The sequence below is a fragment of the Neomonachus schauinslandi genome, chromosome 9, assembly GCF_002201575.2.
Source record: "Neomonachus schauinslandi chromosome 9, ASM220157v2, whole genome shotgun sequence".
Taxonomy (NCBI): domain Eukaryota; kingdom Metazoa; phylum Chordata; class Mammalia; order Carnivora; family Phocidae; genus Neomonachus; species Neomonachus schauinslandi.
Window position 1 is genome coordinate 12,094,089 of NC_058411.1, and position 21,280 is coordinate 12,115,368.

Here is a 21,280-nt window from a genome sequence, read left to right on the forward strand (position 1 = left end):
GGCTGCATAATATTCCATTGTGTATATATACCACACCTTCTTTATCCATTCATCTGTCGATGGACATCTTGGCTCTTTCCACAGTTTGGCTATTGTGGACATTGCTGCTATAAACCTTGGGGTGCATGTACCCCTTCAGATCACTACATTTGTATCTTTGGGGTAAATACCCAGTAGTGCAATTGCTGGGTCGTAGGGTAGCTCTATTTTCAACTTTTTGAGGAACCTCCATACTGTTTTCCAGAGTGGCTGCACCAGCTTGCATTCCCACTAACAGTGTAGGAGGGTTCCCCTTTCTCTGCATCCCCGCCAACATCCGTCGTTTCCTGACTTGTTAATTTTAGCCATTCTGACTGGTGTGAGGTGGTATCTCATTGAGGTTTTGATTTGGATTTCCCTGACGCTGAGTGATGTTGAGCCTTTTTCATTGTATCTGTTGGCCATTTGGATGTCTTCTTTGGAAAAATGTCTGTTCATGTCTTCGAGGCCAGCCCAGATTTAAAAGGAAGAGACAGAGACTCCATTTTTAGTGGGGAAAAATGTCAAAGCACTTGAGAGCAAGTTTTTTTAACTACGTTAGATGATGTTTCCTCATGGAACTCTAAGGAAAGAGATTTCATTTACGACCAATAATACAAGGTAAGTTTCAGAGGCCAAGGTAGGCTATAGATGAAAGGGCAAGTTCATCTCACTTTAAAAAATATATATTTTTTATTTTAGAGAGAGAGAGCGAGAGAGCATGGGGGTGGGTCAGAAGGAGAGGAAGAGAGAGATTCTCCAGCAGACTCCCTACTGAGCACAGAGCCTGACTCACGAGTCTGAGATCATGACCTGAGCCGAAATCAAGAGTCGGAGGCTTAACCAACTGAGCGACTCAGGCAACCTGTATTCATCTCCCTTCTTATAGACCTCAGAACCTCAACAAACCTGGTCTGGCTTGGGAGATAACTGGACTCCCAAAAGAATGTTCTGCTTTATTCTCTCTGATGCAGACATATTTGTCTACATTGGGGGTGGGGTAGGGAGGCAGGGAACCTGGGGATAGGCAGCCCTATACCACACCTTTCTAGCTGTCATGTTCAGGAGGTAAGAATATTTCTCACCTAGTGATAATCTGAAAAATCCAGGCAACATTTTGGTTGTTCTGGCTTTTGTCAAATACTAACCTAACCACTATGGTCAAGGGGTAAGGTACAGAATTTTTGCATCACTTAAGTATAACCATATAATTCTCAAATACAAAGTTAGAATATTTGGAGTGACAAAAACTAAGTCACAAACATTTGATTTCTGATTTAAATATAGCTAAATAAATAACTTTCATGCTTTCATGTTGATACTATCATCCTTGGCCACTTATACTACCTTTCTGGTTATCAAAAGGTGGAAAAACAAATTGAGAATAAGGAGTATATGGATGCATTTTTAAATTCAAAATACACTTACATTATTTCTTCTCTGCCAAATAATCTGAAAAAATTATCTACCATGAAGCACTTCCTACAAATAAGGAGCCCTTGTGATCTGGTCACCAAAGATGTGAAACTAACACAACTCAGTCCCTTTAGGGATGAGTAAAGTGTCAGATAAAAAAAAAAAAAATCCAGATTTGACATGATCTAAGAGGAATCTGGTCTACTCAGACAAGAGCAGGGAGGATATACATGATCTTTTCATCCGGAAGTCCTTCTTAAAATTCAAGCAGATGTAAATTTGAAAAAAGACAATCTTTTTGTATTGCAAACCTTTTGTATTGGAGAGAAATCAGAATTCTTAGGAAAAATCTTAGAACAAAGTGATAGTTGTACTAGAAACATTCTTCTCATTCTGTAGAACTTTAGCAAACATTATAAAAATCAAATACATTAAGAACATACATATTAACTCTCAGTATATAACCCAGCAGGCCTCAACATAAGTGTAGTTATGTGTAAGTTAATTTTAGTTTTCTCATTTCCAGTTAAAATCTTTTTTTTTTTTTTAAGATTTTATTTATTTATTTGACAGAGAGAGACACAGCAAGAGAGGGAACACAAGCAGGGGGAGTGGGAGAGGGAGAAGCAGACTTCCCGTGGAGCAGGGAGCCCGATGCAGGGCTCGATCCCAGGATCCTGGGATCATGACCTGAGCTGAAGGCAGACGCTTAATGACTGAGCCACCCAGGCACCCCAAAATCTTTTTTTTAAAAAAGATTTTATTTATTTGCCAGAGAGAGGGAGAACACAAGCAGGGGGAGCAGCAGGCAGAGGGAGAGGGAGAAGCAGGCTCCCCGCTGAGCAAGGAGACCCTTGTGGGACTCGATCCCAGGACCCTGGGATCATGACCTGAGCCGAAGGCAGACGTTTAACCAACTGAGCCACCCAGGCGTCCCCCAGGTAAAATCTTATATTGTGGATAAATCAAGATTTATCTCTTTTTACATTTAAAGACTTACTGTGCCTAAGAGCTGAATTTAGCGCTAGTCTGTGTCCTCCAAAAAGCACACACCAAGATGAGATTAAGCATGTAAGGATTTTATCAGAGGAAAAACTTATGTAAAAGGAAATAGAGAGCTAGAATGGCTGGGAGAGGCATGCGTCCAACTCCGAGTTAAGTTAAGAGGGAGAGAAGGTTGGATGGAAGCATTCTAGAATGTAGTGCACCCTAAGGAAGGTTTGACAAGGCTGCTGGAGTCCTTGAGCCCAAGGCAGCCTACGGGAGATGTTTCCCAGGAATATCTGCCTTAGTATCCTCTTGAATCCAGTCATTGGTGGGGAGCAGGCACAGTGATAAATTTCAGAGCGCAGCAGCTGGGGTCCTGGGTGAATTACATTCCTTGTAAAAAGAGGTCTGCAAGGGGGGTACCTGAGTGGCTCAGTCAGTTAAGCGTCTGACTTCGGCTCAGGTCATGATGTCAGGATCCTGGGATTGAGCCCCACATCAGCAGGGAGCCTGCTTGTTCCTCTGCCACTCCCCCCACTCGTGCTCTCTCAAATAAATAAAATTTTTAAAAAAATAGAGGTCTGTGAGGCGTGATTGCCACATTCGGCGTCACCTGAGTAATACACAGAGCTAGAGCTATTTGAACACCTAGCAAGCAGCAGAAAGGGGGCTGAGGGAAATGTACAAAACTGAGAAAGCATGTGTATGCTGACATTCCCCATGGATAATTCCAATATCCAATCTCCTCTTTCTCTTTATTGTTATAACTACTTCCTTTGGCCAGTCTTCAGGAATGCTTGCTTTTACTTCTGGGTGCATGGAATGTCCTGCATGAGGGCTTGGGAGATAGGCGGGAGACTCTCCTGGTAGCAGGCAGACTGAAAGAAGTCTCTGGGTTCTTCATTGCCCTGCAAACTAATATGAATGCTGATGCTAATGCTGCTATATTCTGCTAGCGCCTGGGGGTGTTCTTCACAGGGCTCTGAGCCATTCCATTTCAGAGTATCAGCAGTTTCTGGAGTCACCTTTTGTAACTGAGTTGGAGAATTTCAGGTACAACAAATCTTACGGTGATGACCAAAGAAATAAAACAGCAGAATCAAATCCAGGGGATATGAAAGAGAAGAAAGTCAGCAGGCCTTGGTGAGGGACTAAGTACAAAGGTAGGGGGCAAAAAGTGAAAATGACTCAAATTTTTATCTGAAGTATTAGAAAATGGCTCTGGACTAACTTGTTTTGCAGACACCTCATTTCAAATCTTCATTAACCACCCATGCATCTCAACCAAATAAAGCACTCTTTGACACCAGTCTCGAAAAAGGGTGAGAGAGGAGACTTGTCAGCTGTGGTAGAGAAAGAGGAAAAGCCATACTGGCATCAGTCACCTCTCCCCTCTCCCCAACCTGATTTTCCTCCCCTAGATCGAAAGCAGTCTCGGGAGCTGGGTCTTCTTTTTCAAGACAGATTTGCACGGTGAGTGACAGGACATTAATGGCTCTTTATAGACCATGATTTAGTTCATTCTAGACCTCTTTTTTCAAGTGCTTGGCTTGTTCTTACCTGGGAAGTTGGCTTGGCTATGAAAGAATCCACTCAAGGAGCACATTGTACATCAGAGCACCTGCCTCCTGAGTAGACACCAGTTTTATTTTAAGATTATTTATTTGAGAGAGAGAGAGCAGAGCAAGTGAGAGAGAACACGAGTGCTGGTGTGGAGAGGGAGAGGGAGAACCAAACTCCCCGCTGAGCAGGAGCCTCATCCCAGGGCCCTGAGATCATGACCTAAGCCCAAGGCAGATGCTTAACTGACTGAGCCACCCAGGCGCCCCTAGACACGTTTTATAGCGTTCCACTCCACAGGTCCCCTCCTACCAACACCTGCCATCATGGCAAGGGCTGATTTTCAGGAGAGGGGTTTTCTCTAAGCGGCTCAAGTTCTTTCTCTTATTTAGAGTGGGGAAAAATGCAAATAGAAATAAAAACATTTTGGTTGGCTAGATTGTACTTACTTAGACAACAGCACCACCAGCTATAATGTAGAGAGTTTTAGAAGGAAGGTAAGAGTGATGGCAGTGTATCCAGTTGATTTTTTCCACAAATTATTTTATGTTTGGTTTAGGGATCAAGTAATAATGTAAATAAATTTAATGATGTCTCACTGCATCAAAAGTGGACAAAATTGCCGTCATGCCCTGATGCTTGAAATTACGGAGTTTTACTTTTTAGAGACAACTGTTTTATTTTTATAATTTTCCCCTTTTGTTTGCAAAAGATGAAAGTCTCCAACTGTTCTTTGTAAGTACCTCTTTGTATTTGGCAGTGAGGAAGGAAGGCCCCAACTTCTGATTTTAAAACAGAAAATCCCACATCCTGGGAAACCCCTCAGTACTGGTCATGCTGTCAGGGCCTCTTCCTGATAGATGGGTATAACTCCAACTGCATTTGCAGGTTTCAGATGAGATTCCTGGTGATGTAAAGCACCTGAATTTGCCATAATGGTGGCCACTAAACACATGTGGCTCCTGAGCACTTGAAATGTGGCTAGTGTGAATAAGGAACTGAATATTAAACTTTAATTAAATTTTACATTTAAAAATTAATGCTTTTGGAAAAAAACTGAAAATAACTTGAATATGTGAATCTACTTTTTCAATTGTAAATTTAATAAACTAAATACAGATTAGGAATTTCCAATGAAAATTTAGCTTCCAAGTAGAAATTTACAGCAGAGGTAAAACACACATCGCATCTTGAACTTAGTACAAAAAAAGGAATGTAAAATATCGTTAACTTTATACTAATGATTAATATTTTGAAGATACTGCATTCAATAACATACCTCATTAAAATACGTTTCAGCAGTTTCTTTGTACTTTTTCAAAAAGTGGCTACTGTAAAATTTTAAATTACATGTGGCTCATTTTATTTCTAGTGGGCAGCAATGACCTCGACAGCCTGGCAAATATTAAAAGCCCCTAAAACGGCGGCTCTTACTTGCGTGAGAATGAGAATTTGGAATGAGATCGACTCCTTTGTGAAGATTAGCAGTGCTTAACATCTCACGTTGAGAATTACTCATCCCGATTATACAATAGCATATCCGTATCTGGTTTCGTGAGCCCTTCAAGTTCTTTTTTGCAACATGGAGGACTAGAAAAGAACAGTTCTGATAAAGAATAAAAGAATGGCGGCAGCAGCTGGACTGTAAGGTGAGGCTTCAGACTTGTCACTTCGGGCTCGGTGCCAGCCGTCCCGTTTCTAGACTCGCCACACCAGTGCGTGCCCCAAGGCGGCTCCCAAGACGTGCGGAGGCCCTCGCCACGCAAACCTGCGGCCTTTCCCGGAAGCTTTTCAATTTCTCCCCGAAGGAGAAACGCCTGAAGTCCGCGAGGCTCCGGCGCCTCCCCAACCGTGCGCTCCCGGCGCCCAGGAGAGGACACTCGTGGACAGGGAGGCGGAAGCGGAGGCGCCGCGGGAGAGCCCCAGGGCGACGCAGCCCGGCGCCTGTAGGGCAGACAGGGGCTGCGGCTGCCGGACAGCGAGGAACCGGGGAGGCCGCCGCCCTCGGAGCCGAGACGCCAGACGCGCGGCGAGTAGGCGCGCCGAGGCCGGAGGCGGGCTCCACGCCTCTTTCGAATCCCCGAGCGGGGCTGATGACGAACACAGGGCGCGACGGCGCACACGCCGCCCTGCGCTCGCACGACGGTGCGTGCAGGGAGCGCGAGGGAGCCCCGGGCCGTCACCGGCGCGACCAGCGTTCCGCCTCCTCCGCTCCCTGCGCTCCCGCCACCTCGGCTGCTCGGCGCCCGCCTCCCGCCTCCGTCCGAAGCCTCCGCCGCAGCGAGGCTCCCGGCCTCGCTCCTGTCTCTTTAAATGGTGGGGCCAACGGGCTGCCCCTGCAGCTGCTGCCTGGGTGGCCCCGCGCGCCGCTATTGAAGGGCGAACCAAGATGGCGGCGGTTTTGGCTGTGTGAGGAAGACGGAAGAGGCGGCGGCAGCGGCCAAGGGAAAGGGACTTCCAGGAGGCAGGAGCGCTCGTGCGTCTGGGGGCTCTCGCAGTCTCCTGCGCAGTGGTAGCAGTTGCAGCAGGAGCAGGCGCCCCTCGGCTTGAGACATTTGAAGCAGAGGAGCGGAGCGGAGCCACTGGCTGCGGTGGCAGGGCCAGGTATAAGGAAGGAAAACATGGCGGCGGCGGCCTGAGGAGGCGGCGGCGGCGCGGGAAGCGGCTTCGCGGAGATCATGGCGGAGGCGGGAGCAGGGCAGTGACCGGCGCTCCGAGTTCCTACCGCATCGGGCCGGGAGGCTGTGAAGCGCTGCGCGCCCCTCTCGGGGCGGCCGGGCTCGCCGGGCTTGGACAATAGCGCCGAGGAGTCGGAGGCGAGGAAAGACCGGGGCCCAGAGGTCGGGCCCGGGAGCGGGCCATGCGGGCGGTACCGCGATCCCGCGGCGGCCAGCGGCGGCAGTGAGGCCCGTGAGTCCTCCGCTTGCGGGTGTCCTCCCGCCTTGGCTCCCGCGTGTCCCGGCCCCCCTTCCTGGGCGACTCCAGCGGGGCCTCTGCCCCGGCCCCCGGGCGGCACGATGACCGACACCCGGCGGCGGGTGAAGGTTTACACGCTCAACGAGGACCGGCAGTGGGACGACCGGGGCACCGGGCATGTGTCGTCCGGCTACGTGGAGCGGCTGAAGGGCATGTCCCTGCTTGTCAGGGCCGAGAGCGATGGTAAGTGAAGCCCCTTGCGGCGGGACCCTTGCTTTCCCCCACGGCTCCGGGCCACATACCTGGTTGTTGGGGGGCCACTGGTCTTCTAAGGGAACGGAGGGGGCGCCTGGGGCTGGGGGAGGCTGCCGCCCTGGGGGAGGGCGGGCCACCAGCACCCCAGTCCTCTCGGAGTTAGCTGCATAGAGAGCGCTCGAAATGTCTTTTTCTTCCCAGCGCCTGGTTGCACTTGCGGGGACGAGGGGAGCCCAGCATGTTTGAGCTGTGCTGCCCGGGCGTGTGGAGAGGTCGGGGGCCTAGGATCGGGAGCCCGGACCGTGCTGTTCTTTTGCACTAGAGTGACCTTGAGAAAGGCACTGATTAATCCGATTTTGTGCCTTAGTTCACTCATCTGTAAAGCAGGCGTGAAACTTTCTCGGAGCGAAGAAAGTTCTTAGGTGTTTCACTCTTTGGAGAACGTTTTGCTGTGGCCTCCCCGCCCCCCTTTAAAAACTATTTTTCTGCTACATTTTTTTTGATCCTGTTGCAGGTTGGCAACACCGGTTCATGGATCTGGCAACTCTGCATTCGGCAGAGAAAATCCTTCTTTACCTTGAGAAGATAGATTTGTGTTTCCCAGTGTTGTCTTTTTCACTTATAATAATGCAGAATTTTGTGTACAGTTTGTGTACACGTCTTGCAAGTGTGGAACTATTTTATGCGAGCTTTTTTGATTACTTAAATGTATAATCGCAATTTGGTTCAGTTAACAGGTGAGGAGAAGTTGGCAGATAACTTTAAAACCTTTCGTATTTGGCGTAGTGCCTGTGCTTCACATATTTTGAAATAGCCCTTAGGTTCAAAGACCCAGTCGTTTGAAAATAAGTGTTTCACATTTTTCAAAACTTTCTTTAGGGTTTGCCACTTCCTCTGTGACATACCTTGAAATTCACTTAAAATGTTCACATCACGTGAAAGTATTTCCAAATTGTTTCTTCTGAATTGGAAAACCTGTCTTGTTACACTAGTCTATAATTTCACTCTAGCTGTTTCAGTTTGTTAGGATTGTAGTTCTGTATCTGAATTATTACAAACTCGTCTCAAGGAATTTTAATTGGATTTTCAACCCAGAACTCCCAATTTCATGAAAAACAAAACAAGACTCACCCTTCTGTAATTAAAGAGTCTAGGGACATTGATTTTCAATTTGAATTGAAAAATTGTAATTTAGAGTTATATTGCCCACAGGTTATCTTTATAAGACTACCCCGCATAGCTTAATTGGAGAGAAATTAACTTCCTTTCAGAGGCCTTTAAAGGATTTTGAATACATTGAGTATATTTTTCTGAGGCCTATTTATTTGCCTCTTAAAAATACAAGTTTGAGTGTGTTGGTGTGCTTTTGTATGTGTTTATCACATAGTCACCAACTACTCTCACATCTTTGCACGTTTGGAAAACTTTTTACATACTGAGTTGAAAAGTATGGGCTTTGTATGTTCAGTTAACTTCCAGATGAAAGTTTGTGTAGATTTGTGATCAGTTCTTTGAAATCTCATAACTTAACACAAATAACCACATCACATACTTAATTGGACACATTATACAGAGTCCTTTGTTTAAAGTGTTTTTAAGCATTAAGTTTTAATGTCATACTATCCTAGTGAGTCCCACTCTACTAACCTACTAATGTAGGGATCTGGTTTTTTTCCCATTTTAATTTTTACCACTTTGGAAATAGCCCCTAAACTCCCATCCTCCCTTGGGGAAGGTTTGGGACTTTGCAGTGAAACAGGTTGAATGGCAAAAACAAAAAGGCCTTAATTTTTTATCTATTAATTTTATTTATTTTTACTTATTGATAAAGAGAGCTGAAATAAATGTAACTGATGTGCCCTTGTTAATTTAATATGTAAGGAAAACTAAATCCAAAGAGTGGGCTTAGAGGATTGCAGCATACTTAGGAAATACTGTCATTAATAATCTCTAGTTTGATGATTGTTTGTTCCTAACAGGAAAACTCCAAATAAGAATGATAATCAAAATTTATTGAGTGCCTACTGTGTGCTAGAGACTCTTTACTTGTATCTGCTGATATAAGTACTATTATTAGTCATATTTTGCAGATGCGGAAACTGAGGCTCAGCCTATGGCTTGAGACTGTTATTAATAATCATTAACTGTTTATAGTGTGTTTTAAAATCCCTTGCTGCTGTCTACTTGCGTTTGCTGCTTTATACTTAAAGGCTTAAAGTTTATTTCAAAGAACATGAAAAGAATTTTTAGCCTAAAGATATTTAAAATTACAGTTTATGTCCAAGCCATGTGGGAGTTTTCGTGCAGACTGCTAGTTTGGGTCATCCATTATTGTATGCTTCTCCCATTCTCCATTATGGGATAATTGAGAATTTTCTTTTTATTGTGGTGAGCAAAGTGGAAAGTATTTCTGATTTTCCATAAAATGAATCCTTTATCTTGTTAGAGGTGCTTATACCCTAAACTGAAAATCAGGAAGGTAATTTCTGAATGGAAGTACTTGTGGCCTCCCTGTTAACAGGGCACATCTTTCTGAGTAAGTCTGCCTTTCCCCTCTGAACTGGATGGTTTGGCAGATCTGTAGTCCACCTTTCCTTGGAGGAGAGAGATGTCCTGCCAAGCTCCTGAGCCCATTCTCTAGGTTGCATCCTTATCCAGTAGTTTCCTACTGGCAAAGTGTATTGTAGGAACATAGCCCTTTCTTTAATGAAGATAGATTACCTCATTTCTCGGGTTTTTGTCATAGCTAGCTACCTGCAAAGTTCCATCTTCCAAAAAAAAATTACTTGGTATTGTATTTATTATGGTCTTTCAGTTTATGCTGTACCTGTTAGGTTGCATGAAGGGTAATGTTGTCCTTTACTTGCCTTGTCACTTTTATGTTCAAATCATTCTGCTATTGCATTATGGTTTTTACCATCTCCACCTTACAGTTTTAAAATTGATAAAGACTTTGGAATTTCTCCACACACTGAAGGATGTCTTTTTAACAAAAATCAAATCCATGCTCCTTATTCTGGATTACTTGCCAAGCATCAGGAATAGTGTTCTTATATTTGGTTTTTACCTTGAGATTTATAAAGTAATTTTTACATTTCAGAATAGTTCATCTGTTATCTGAGTTGCCTCTTTCAAAGCTTAAAATGTTAAATTTTCAGTGTTATTTGAGGCATGAAGAAAATGAGACATGGGGAAGTGTTTTGTTCAAGTTAGTACTGCTAGCTAATGGTACAAGCTGGAATCCTGTACCTCTGCCTCTTGGAGAACTTGGTTGTAGGTAGTGCCTCACCCCCGCTATAATTAGAAAAGGAGGTCAGAGCACTTGAGGTGGAAAGCCTGTTTCGTTTTGTTTTGTTTGGGCTGTTGTGGTGAAAGAAATGAACAGAGATAAGTATCAGCAATTTTTTTTGCTCTTATAAATTAGTAAGCAGTATAGAATCTCGCATACAGTAAGCATTCCAGATTTAGCTACTGAGAAGAGCTCAGTGTCAGTACTGGGAGAAATACTTCACTTTGAAAAGTTCATTTAAACTCTTTTTTTTCTTCTTATGTAGACCCACTTTGTAGAACATTACTAGGCCTAGGGTAAGCAAACCCTTATTTATCATCTTCTGTGTGTGGTAACTTCTGACAGTTTGATGTCCATCAGCCACGCTGGGTATAGGTGGTAGGGACCGAGTGTAGTGAAGGCCTGACACAGGCATGGGACCTTTTAATGTAAAATTACCCCCCCACCCCCAGCCTTCGTTTTAGTTTTTAAATGCCGTGTGTAATCATGAGCCACAAAATCAGGAGAGAGGGAACACAGACTCGGTTTAAAGCCTACACTAGTGTCCTGTCCAGATGATATTTTGGACTTCCATTCATTTTTGATGGTATTTTCTTCCCACTAATGAAGCACCGTACTTAAGCTCCTGCCCTTAGTTTTGAGCATTGATAAGGACAATATACCAGCAATGCCTAGATGCTGAACTGCTTACTGTGGAGTGACAGAGCTGGACCTTGTCATTCTGAAATCCTTAAGTATTTATCCAAATCTAAACTAAGACCAGGACCTATGTTTCTGTAACTACCTGAATCTGATTGGTTGGTAGGTTGATATTGAAAATAGAACCATAAAAGTTACAGAAACTATAATATCTCATTTCTCCAGTGAAAGGAAGTGCTATCTTCTAAGTAAGTGAAATTTCTAGCTAAAAAACACTGTATCTGAAAGATTAAAAATCTTAACAGTTTTCTTGGAATGTTTCCTAAATATCATATACTGAAATGTTTTTCTTAAGCAGTGTAAAAACCTGTTGGCTAACCTTTCGTTCTAATGTGTTTCTGGATCGTTGTTATCAAAAAATTACTAATTTTTCTACTGTTCAACAGCACAGTGATGCTCATGAAATGATATTTTGTTCATGCTCTAAGAAAAACAAGTATTGAGTGCTGGTTATGTAGTAGATGCTGGGGTAGGCACTTCAATATGAATTTTTAGTTAATGCAACAACCCTATGACGTATTATTTTTTCTAACCATAAGTCTTCGTGTATTGATTATTTGATTGGGTAGTTCAGTGGTCTTTTTTTCCTGCACTCAGCCAGAAATCTAGATTTTTTTTTAATGTACAATCTTTCCATTTTAAAATATTTGCATGAATTCAGTGTATGAGTATGTGTGTTAGAGTATGACTCAAATAAGCTGTCTGCTGGCTGGATCCAGGCTGCAGGCACTAGTTGTAATTCTCTGATTTAAACACTTTTGGAATGATATTTCACTCTGCACTACCAGCTACTTCTCACCCCACTCCCTGGAGTTGTTTGTTTTGATAAGGTGTATTGGGGATTGGCAGCAGAATACAAGAAAAGCTCTCACATTTCATTTTACAGGAAAAACAAAGATGTTGTGAAGCAGGGAGGGAACATTTTTAATGACCTAAAATCGTGTGTACTCGTAATTGTACTAAATGTTTTATTGTCCATCTTTGCTTATCTGTATTTGATGGCTTCTATTTGTAGTTGTCTTGGTGATGTTCTGAGTGGCATTTCCCCTCCTGTACCGTTGTTCCCCCATTTCCTGAGTATATAGACCTCCTTTTTGTCTATTTGGGGCATCTGTTTATGTCAGGATACATAGATCTGTCATCTAAGAGTAGCACAGTATTTCGTTGTATATATTTAATTCACAGAGTGCACTGTTGGTGGCATTAGAACAGCATTTCTGAAACCCTTTTCCTCAGGATACCTTTCTACTCTTAAAATTGGGGGTCCTCAAAAGCTTTTGTTTATGTGGGTTGTGGCTACTGATATTTGCCACATTAGAATTTAAAACTAATTCTTTAAAAAGCTTTTAAGTCAGAATTTAGTGAGAAGAACGTCACTGTTTTACAGTTTTACAAATCTCTTTAATGTCTGGTTTAATTTTTAAAAAAGGATTCTTAACCTGCTTCTGCATTCAGTCTTTTGCAATAACACAGTACAGACCCTGAGAAAAATAAGGGTGAAAAAGGTAAATAACATCTTAGTAGTAATACTATGAAAATACTGTTGATTTTCCAGACTCCCTGAGGTCCCACATGTTGAGAACAGCTGGCAGAGAGATTGTTTTTAGATTTTTACCATTACAGACACTGCTAGTGACTTATTTGTTCATACACTTGGCACTGTGTAAAGATGTAGTCTAATTTCCTAGAACTGTTGGAGCAAAGAGAACTATGTTTTAAAAGCTTGGTAGAGAAAGATAAAATGACCCTCTCAAAAAGTTGATTGTAGTTTTGGTAAACTACAGAATTAGGGACCCTCTTTATTTTTTAAAGAAGTATGTGTATAAATATGGACTTGTAGGCCTATCAGAGCTTCTATGGAACAGACTCACAAGCACTTGCCGTGCAGGAATACTCTTTAGTTCACCTGAAGATGGTTGATTTTGCTAGTGGTCTGAATGAATGGATTCTGCAGTGACAAAGTGAATTACATGTATTGATGCATTCCCCTTAGTTTGATCACTGTCTTGATGTTTCTTTGTGTCTCCATATTTCCTTTCCAAGTGTTTAGGTTGAAGGTGGGAAGGCCTTTCTCAAGTCTTAATATTGGGGTTTGCTGTGTAGGCTTGTCTTTCTCTGGTCTGTGTGATGGAGTGTCTTGTCAGATGGTGAGGAGGATGTGTCATGGAGAGGGTGAGAGTGAATTCTTCTTGGGGGATAAGGGCATCTATTTTATTGGAGAGGATAGGTATGTTTCTCAAATAAGTTTGGGTGGGGGCCGTTGTGCATATGTGCTTCAGTTGTTAAGATAAACTGAACCTACCCTGTATCAAAAGCATGTGTTCCCCTTAATGAGAATCATCTCTACCTCCTGTGATGTTGCTTAAGGTCTGCTACTAAGGACCATCTTCCTCATTTCTCCCCTGTTGTTTCTGTTACCATGATAAATGCGTCTCACCTACAGTTGAACTCTACATCCCCAACCTTACCCATATATTACTAGGATAGAATTGCTGTTCCCAGTACTCTAGCTATAGCAACTGATACAAGTAAACTTGTTGGGAGAAAGGATTGTGTTAATGCATATTAACACTCAACTGGGTCTTTTTCTGTTGATTGGAAAAGCGCTGATAACTTGATCCAGTAGAAACTGAGATGGGGGAAGGGAACCTAATAGATGGCCTAGAAATAAAACTAGAATAATGTATCTTTGTTATTATCCTAGCCCCCAAACTAAAAGGCAGTTTCCCATGATCCAACCTCTACAGCCTAACGATTTCCTAGGGAGCATGGTATTTGGGGACCAGAGCTGGACTTCCTAAGGTGGTGCCTTAAATCAAAGCCATGGGATATGTCTGTGATGTGTTTCAGGAGAGAGATTTTTCCTTAACATCTTGAATGACCCAGTAAAGAAAAACTTGCCAACACCAGAAGCTTCCAGTTATCTACTTACTCTTGTTTTAGCTAGGGCTTTGGGAGGGCACACTTCAGGCTTTCAGTTTGGGATTTTTCCTTTCTAATTTCCCTGACCCTGTAACTTTATGGAGAGTTTTGAAGCAAATGCAAAAGGGATTGGTACTTGAAAAATAATAGTTACACCCCTGCTGGTTTTTGTTTTGTTTTAGTAGCAGCCAAGTCAGGTGTGTGGTTTTCTTTCTTTCCTTTTTCCTTTTAAGTACGGGCCACACCCAGCATGGAGCCCAACGTGGGGCTTGAACTCATGACCCTGACACCAAGACCTGAGCTGAGATCAGGATGCTTAACAGACTGAGCCACCCAGGCACCCCGTCCTTTTTTCTTTTTTTAATTGAAGTATAGTTGACACCCAGTGTTTCAGGTGTGTTTCTTGAAAGAACAATTTGAAGTGATAACTTCACCCCTCTGTGCCATATGTTGTTTACCCCTACTCTTAAACTTAAAAAAAAGTTTGAAGTATAATAGATCAAAAAGTTACACAAATGGTAAGTATTCAGCTTGGTGAATTTTCACAAAATAACCAGCACTCAGGAAGCCTGCTTCATGTCCCCTTCACAGTCATTATCTCCCCCTGCCCACTAGCACTGTAGATTAATTTTTGCTACTCTTTGAACTTTATGTAAATAGAATTATAGGGTACATATTTTTCTCTGAGGTTTCTTTCATTCATGTTTATAAGAGTCATATATGTTGCATTCATGTATTTGGTTCATTAACATTACAGTGTGGTATTCCACTGTATGAATATTTACACCTTTTTTTTTAATTAACATTGTTCATATGCTATATAATTCACACATTCAAAGGGTATAATTCATTGTTTTTTTAGTATATTCACAGGGTCATGCAACTATCCCCACAGTCTTTAATTTTTTAAGAATCTCTACACCCGGGCGCCTGGGTGGCTCAGTTGGTTAAGCGACTGCCTTCAGCTCAGGTCATGATCCCAGGGTCCTGGGATCAAGTCCCGCATCGGGCTCCCTGCTCTGCGGGGAGCCTGCTTCTCCCTCTCCCACTCCCCCTGCTTGTGTTCCCTCTCTCGCTGTGTCTCTCTCTGTCAAATAAATAAATAAAATCTTAAAAAAAAAAAAAAATCTCTACACCCAACATGGGGCTCAAACTTACAACCCCGAGATCAAGAGTTGTATGTTCTACTGACTGGGCCAGCCAGGCGCCCCACCACAATCTAATTTTAGAATATTTTGTTCTCTCTGAAAGAAGTCATGTACCCATTAGCAGTCACTACCCATTCACTCCCCCTTTCCTCCCTAAACAGCCACTAATCTACACATCTTTCTCTAATTTGCACACTGTACATTTTATATAAAATATATAGTCTTTTGTGACTGGCTTCTTTCACTTGTAATGTTTTCAAGGTTCATCCGACACGTATTTTTTTGTGTGTAGCTGACTAGTATTTTATTCATTAGGTTTTGGACATTTGGATTATTGGCACTTTTTTGCTATTATGAGAAATGCTGCTAAGAACATGTACACATATTTGTGTGAGCATATGTTTTAATTTCTCTTGGGTATACACCTAGGAATGGAATTGTTGGTAACTAGCAGTTGAGTAACTGCCAAACTGTTTTCCAAAGTGGATGCCTTTTTACATACCTACAAGCAAAATGTATGAGGGTTCCAGTTTCTCCATGTGGTTGCCAACACTTGTTGGCAGCACTGTCTTTGATTATAGGCATCCTAGCAGGTGTTAAATGGTCTCTTATTTGTGGTTTTGATTTGTATTTCCTTAAGGACTAATGATGTTCATTGTCCATTTGTGTATCTTTTTTTTTCAAGAAATATCTATTCAGATCTATTGCCCATTTTTAAAATTTGGTTGTCAGAGGTCTGTATACAAATTCCTTATCAGATACATGATTTACAGATATTTTCTCCCATTTTCTGTGTTGTCTTTTCACATTCTTCATGGTATTATTTGTAGCACAGATTTTGATCATATCCAATTATCATTTATCAGTGATGTCGAGTATTTTCTTTTGGGTAGGTGTGGTTTTGTGTGGTTTAACCTTTTTTTTTTTTTTTTTTTTTTGACACAGCGAGAGAGAGAGCACAAGCAGGGGGGAGCGGCAGGCTGGCAGAGGGAAAGGGAGAAGCAGGCTCTCTCCTGAGCAAGGAGCCCCATGCGGGGCTCGATCCCAGGACCCTGGGGTCATGACCTGAGCCGAAGGCAGCTGCTTAATGGACTGAGCCACCCAGGCGCCCCTCTGCGGTTTAACTTTTAAAGAGGCTTACTTAGTTTGGTTCTAGGACACTAGACCTTTTGCATCTTCTGAACGTTATAAAGTAATCTAGTTGTTTCATTCTGTTATTTATGTAGTTTTCTAGAGATGGATTATTTTTCAGGACATGATATATTTCAAAGTGGTTTTTTTGGAATGTATTTTCTCCTAGAAACCACATTTTGAGTATAATTATTTGCCACAAAAAGTTAAGTTTGATCCATAATGTACCAGACCTACTCTGATTTCACTGGGAAATGATATAGATTGCAATTTTTGTTCTTGTATGTGCAAAAAACAAGGGAAGAATATTTAAAAGAAAGTTGGAGACTTAATACTTTTGAGGGATTCTAGACATTGAGTTCATTTGCTTGCTGCTTTTTGTTATGAATGCCTCACTAGACAACTCTTTATAATTACTAAAATAAAAAATCCAGTAATTGTGCATAAAGAAAATTGAAGCACTGGAAATTATTTTAATTAATATGGCAAAGGTTGGGAGAAGAGGAAAGATTAAAACAAATTTCCTCTAGAATCTGAGGATACTTGTCTGAACCTCAGTGAGCCAGAAATAGTAAAAAAAAAAAAAAAAAAAAAAAGCCTAAAGAAATGGGGCGTTGGGGGCAACAGGTGGGAAAAATATGGAGACTGTTTAGTTACCTTAAGTATAGAAAGAATGAGAGACACATTTGGAGTTAAGTTTACCTGTGCTAGACACAGTAGGAGTATTCGAGTGAAATGGGAGGCTGTTTGTGTGCACAGGGTGTTCGCAAATTAAGTCCTTACATCTTGGTAAATGCTGGTATTTTACTGTATTCGGTATCACTTAGCACTGTTCTGAGCACAGAGGAGTGAACGGTCAATAAATCACTAAATGGGACAGTATCATAAGATTAGTAAATGAACTTTAACATAAAAAGAAACTAAATTTGGGAATGTTAAGCACCCTTTTCTCAGCTGCCTAGCCACTATTTGGAATGGGAAAGTAATGGTGGCATGTAATAGAAGAAATGAAAGATTTGGATGAAGGATAGCTACAGAGAAAATTGCTGCTGCTTAAGCATTTTGGGGCAGTACTTGTCTTACAAATTCTTTTTTTTTTTTTTTTAATTTTATTTATTTATTTGAGAGAGAGAATGAGATAGAGAGAGCATGAGAGGGGGGAGGGTCAGAGGGAGAAGCAGACTCCCTGCCGAGCAGGGAGCCCGATGCGGGACTCGATCCCGGGACTCCAGGATCATGACCTGAGCCGAAGGCAGTCGCTTAACCGACTGAGCCACCCAGGCGCCCGGGGCAGTACTTGTCTTTAGATAGTACTTTGGGGATAAACCGGAACTAGAGTGAGGGGGGAGGCGTAAAGCTGGTCTTAAAATTTGCTCTTTGTTATAAAGCAGTAGTTATTTTCTGAATATCACAAGTCTTATGATATGGCCAGGGAAAAGACAAAAATGTGCAAATTAAAATTATAAACTAGAGGGAAAAAATGATCATTTGAAGATGAAGTGTGATAATTCTGGAACAGAAGTAAGAGACTTTCCGAAGGTGAAGTGTAATGTGGGGCTGTACTGGGGCAGTGGATCGTATCCAAGTCATAATGTATGTTGGAGATTTAAATTCAGGTCACCTGGCTTCATGCTGTGCCGTTTCACTGCCCTGTGCTGCCCATAAGTTGTTAGATTTCTGTTACCATCCAGTCCTTACTCTTCAGATAATTGTGTCCTCCTCCTCAAAAGTAAACATGCATAAAGCATGTTTACTTTTACAGGTTTTATTCTATTTAAACTTGTTTTTAAAATACTATTTCCTTAACTTGAAGTTACATGTGTATCAAGTGTTCAGGAAAGGAAGTGTGCGTGTATGTGATGCAATGTAATTATGCTGCTTTGCAATTACATAATGGAATGTTTTGTTTTTCTGTTTCCCAGGTTCTCTACTTTTAGAGTCCAAAATAAATCCTAACACTGCATATCAGAAACAACAGGTAAAATTTTGAAGATGTTGTGTTTTACCTTGTATATTATTCTCTCAGTTGGGTGATTAAATGAAAATTTACCATCGATTCATTACAGTGAAAAATTAAAAACAGTTTAAAACATACTTTCCCAGCCTAATTCTAAAATGTGATTTCAGCCAATCTCTATGGTGTATAAAGCAATCATTTTAAACTTGCTTGAGCCAGCAAAAAAATTGCTTCCAGTTAAGCTAAGTTTTTGCTCCATATATTCTTGCAACTAAGACTTAATTCTCAAAAGTTTAAAACAATACAGCTTTCTTGTTTCTACGTAAAGAAAAAAAAGTGACCACTGATGTAATAATCAGCTATTAACGAAAAGGTAGAAACTACTTCCTTTGCTATTGTAGATGCTAGTGCAGAAGGGACATTTCTGTCCCTATACAGCAACCCAGGGTAGGTAAAAATTTGATTCTTGCATAGCCTGAATAGGACCTTATAATAATATGAAAATAGAGTAATGATGTTAAGGCATCTTTCAGTTTTAGTACACTCTTTCTTGTACCCTTTGGATGAACAAGCAGTATCTGAAAGTAAATTTTTCTTTACTTGGTAGACCTTACTGGCACTATCATCAAAAGGTATTTATTCAGAATACACACACACACACACACACACACACATAGATACACTGAGTGCTGTACAAAGTAAGTGAAGGCAATATCAGTCCCCTCAGTGCTCTCAAGGTACAGAAATAAAATAAATTTAGAATAAAGAATATTATTAGCACATTCATATGTATATATTACTTTATGAATATATTACTCTATAAATAAATTATTAAGTGCTTTGCTTCATCATTGACCATTAAAATACTACTAGAAGGAAGTTAGTGTTGGCTTTATTTTGCGCATTAGATGATCCCTGAAGATTATGACTTGCTTGAGGTCACACAGATAGTATATGGGAAAGCTGATATTAACTCCTAAGTCTGCTTAATGGTGATTTATTTGTTCAAAAAACATTTGGTACAATATGAAATATTTTCTTGATAGTCTAATGGTCTACTAATACTTTGTTGCATTTAGTGTTCTTAAGAAAACTGGTTTCATTGGAGTGGCTGGAGACTAGAGTATTTTGCCTTTGATATTCTATACTTAAATACGTAAATTTGTATTTTGAGGTTTCAGTCAGTTGAAGAGTAAAAGCACATCTGAAGAAAAAGAACAAGTCTGTTTTGAGGATGAATGAAGAAATCCCTATGTCTTAAGCTGTAGGTTGTTGGATGATAAATAAGATGATTTCGTGAAAATTAGACACTTCAAGGAAAACAGAAGAGCAATTCCTAAAAATTTTCAAACTTCTAAATTTGCCAAATGGGCATTTAAGAGCATATGTCTAGTTGTGCCCTGTTTTAAGCCTACAGATGATTCTGAATTTACATTGTACCAGTGTAATTACTTATGGTCGTATTAAATCTACCTTATTACCAATGTGATACTGGTTTTAGGCTTGTTTCAGTGGGTCTTTATCACCAGTTTTCGTAACTGTATGTATTATACCCATTTTAAAGATGAAGAAACAGACTCAGGGAGGCTACACAGCTGACTAATTCCTGGTGTGTTGATTTTACGTTTTGTGTGTGTGTGTGTGTGTGTGTGTGTTTTAATTGGAGAGAGAGTGCACCTGAGCACAACCAGGGGGAGAGGCAGAGGGAAAAGCAGACTCCCTGCTGAGCAAGGAGCCTGATGTGGGACTCGATCCCAGGGTCCTGGGATCATGACCTGAGCTGAAGGCAGATGCTTAACTGAGCCACCAGGCGTCCCTTGATCTTACAATGTTAATATAAATTTTGAATTTGAACAACTACTTAGTCACTGTGGAACAGATGCCTGCATGGTAACTATGATCTCTAGAAGTTCATGAAGATAGGAAAAAGGTGTCTTTGACCTCTTTTATAAAATTTGGAATAAAAATTGTGGATTTTTCTATTAGTAATGTGGTACAGCCCAATTAAATTATCATTTATTTACTTGTGGCTGGTATCCCTTTAGTTCAGTGAGAGACTACTGGTCCTCACTGACAGTTACATAATTGACTGAAAAGAATTAATACGCGGTTTAGCAGACAAAATCGGGATCCATTTGTGTACTGTAGGAGGTATCTTTGATAGTGAAAAGTATTAGAAACTGCCTCCATGTAAACATTTTTTAAGGTACCTTAAAGATGGTCTGGTTCAGTTTCCTTCTTAATATGGGAACTTTTATCTTCCCTATAGATGCTCACCTAGCCTTTGCTTGGTTCCTTTTAGTTACTTATTAGATTGAATTATTTTTTCTTTATATTGTACTCCTATCCTTCTAACACTGATTTCTCCTAATTCTTCTCTTTGGACCAGCCTGACAAACTGCTACATGATCGCTGTTATGTTAGGCTCCTTTTAATTTTTTAAAGCATTTTTAAATATATGTGTGTGTGTGTGTGTGTGTGTGTGTGTGTGTGTATTTGAGAGAGAGAGGGAGAGCGTGCGCACACATGGGAGGGCTCTCTTTTGAAATGATTGATGGCTCTGAAACAGTGTATATGTTTATTTTACTGTAAGTTTGGAAAGATACCTTAGACCTGTAAATATTTTTATTATACTATGCATATTGTAGAATACAGACTGTACTACAGGGAATATAAAATGGTGTCAGTACTGTAAGTGTAGTGTCTTGCAGAGATTACATCGTAATAAAAACTGTTGAACTGTTAATTAAACTTACTATCATTAAAGTCTCTCTGAACCAGGAGTAAAGGGGCTGTGGGTGGCAGGAGCATCTTGCTTCTTGAACCATAGCACTTTGGTGAAAGTTAAAAAAACTGCTATCCAGATAAAATCTCAAATAGTACAGATACACCAATAATTTCATGGGCCTTGTGTGTCTCAGGTAAAGAATATCCAATGCTGATAATAGAGAGATGAGAGAAAGGGTTTTGGTTATTAATTCC

The 21,280-nt window shown here is 41.2% G+C and overlaps 1 protein-coding gene across 3 annotated transcripts in view; it reads left to right on the plus strand.

Moving 5' to 3' along the window:
- The first annotated feature begins 6,233 nt into the window (after positions 1-6,233).
- PPP4R3A (protein phosphatase 4 regulatory subunit 3A) overlaps positions 6,234-21,280 on the plus strand; it is a 37,434-nt gene continuing 22,387 nt past the window's right edge. For 2 of the 3 annotated variants that reach the window (XM_021679820.1, XM_021679821.2), the window contains exons 1-2: positions 6,234-7,140; positions 18,264-18,319. In XM_021679820.1, coding sequence (XP_021535495.1) covers positions 6,999-7,140; positions 18,264-18,319 — 198 coding nt within the window. In that variant the 5' untranslated portion in view covers positions 6,234-6,998. The remainder of the gene's footprint in view (positions 7,141-18,263; positions 18,320-21,280) is intronic. The other variant, XM_044917785.1, reaches the window with a different exon arrangement.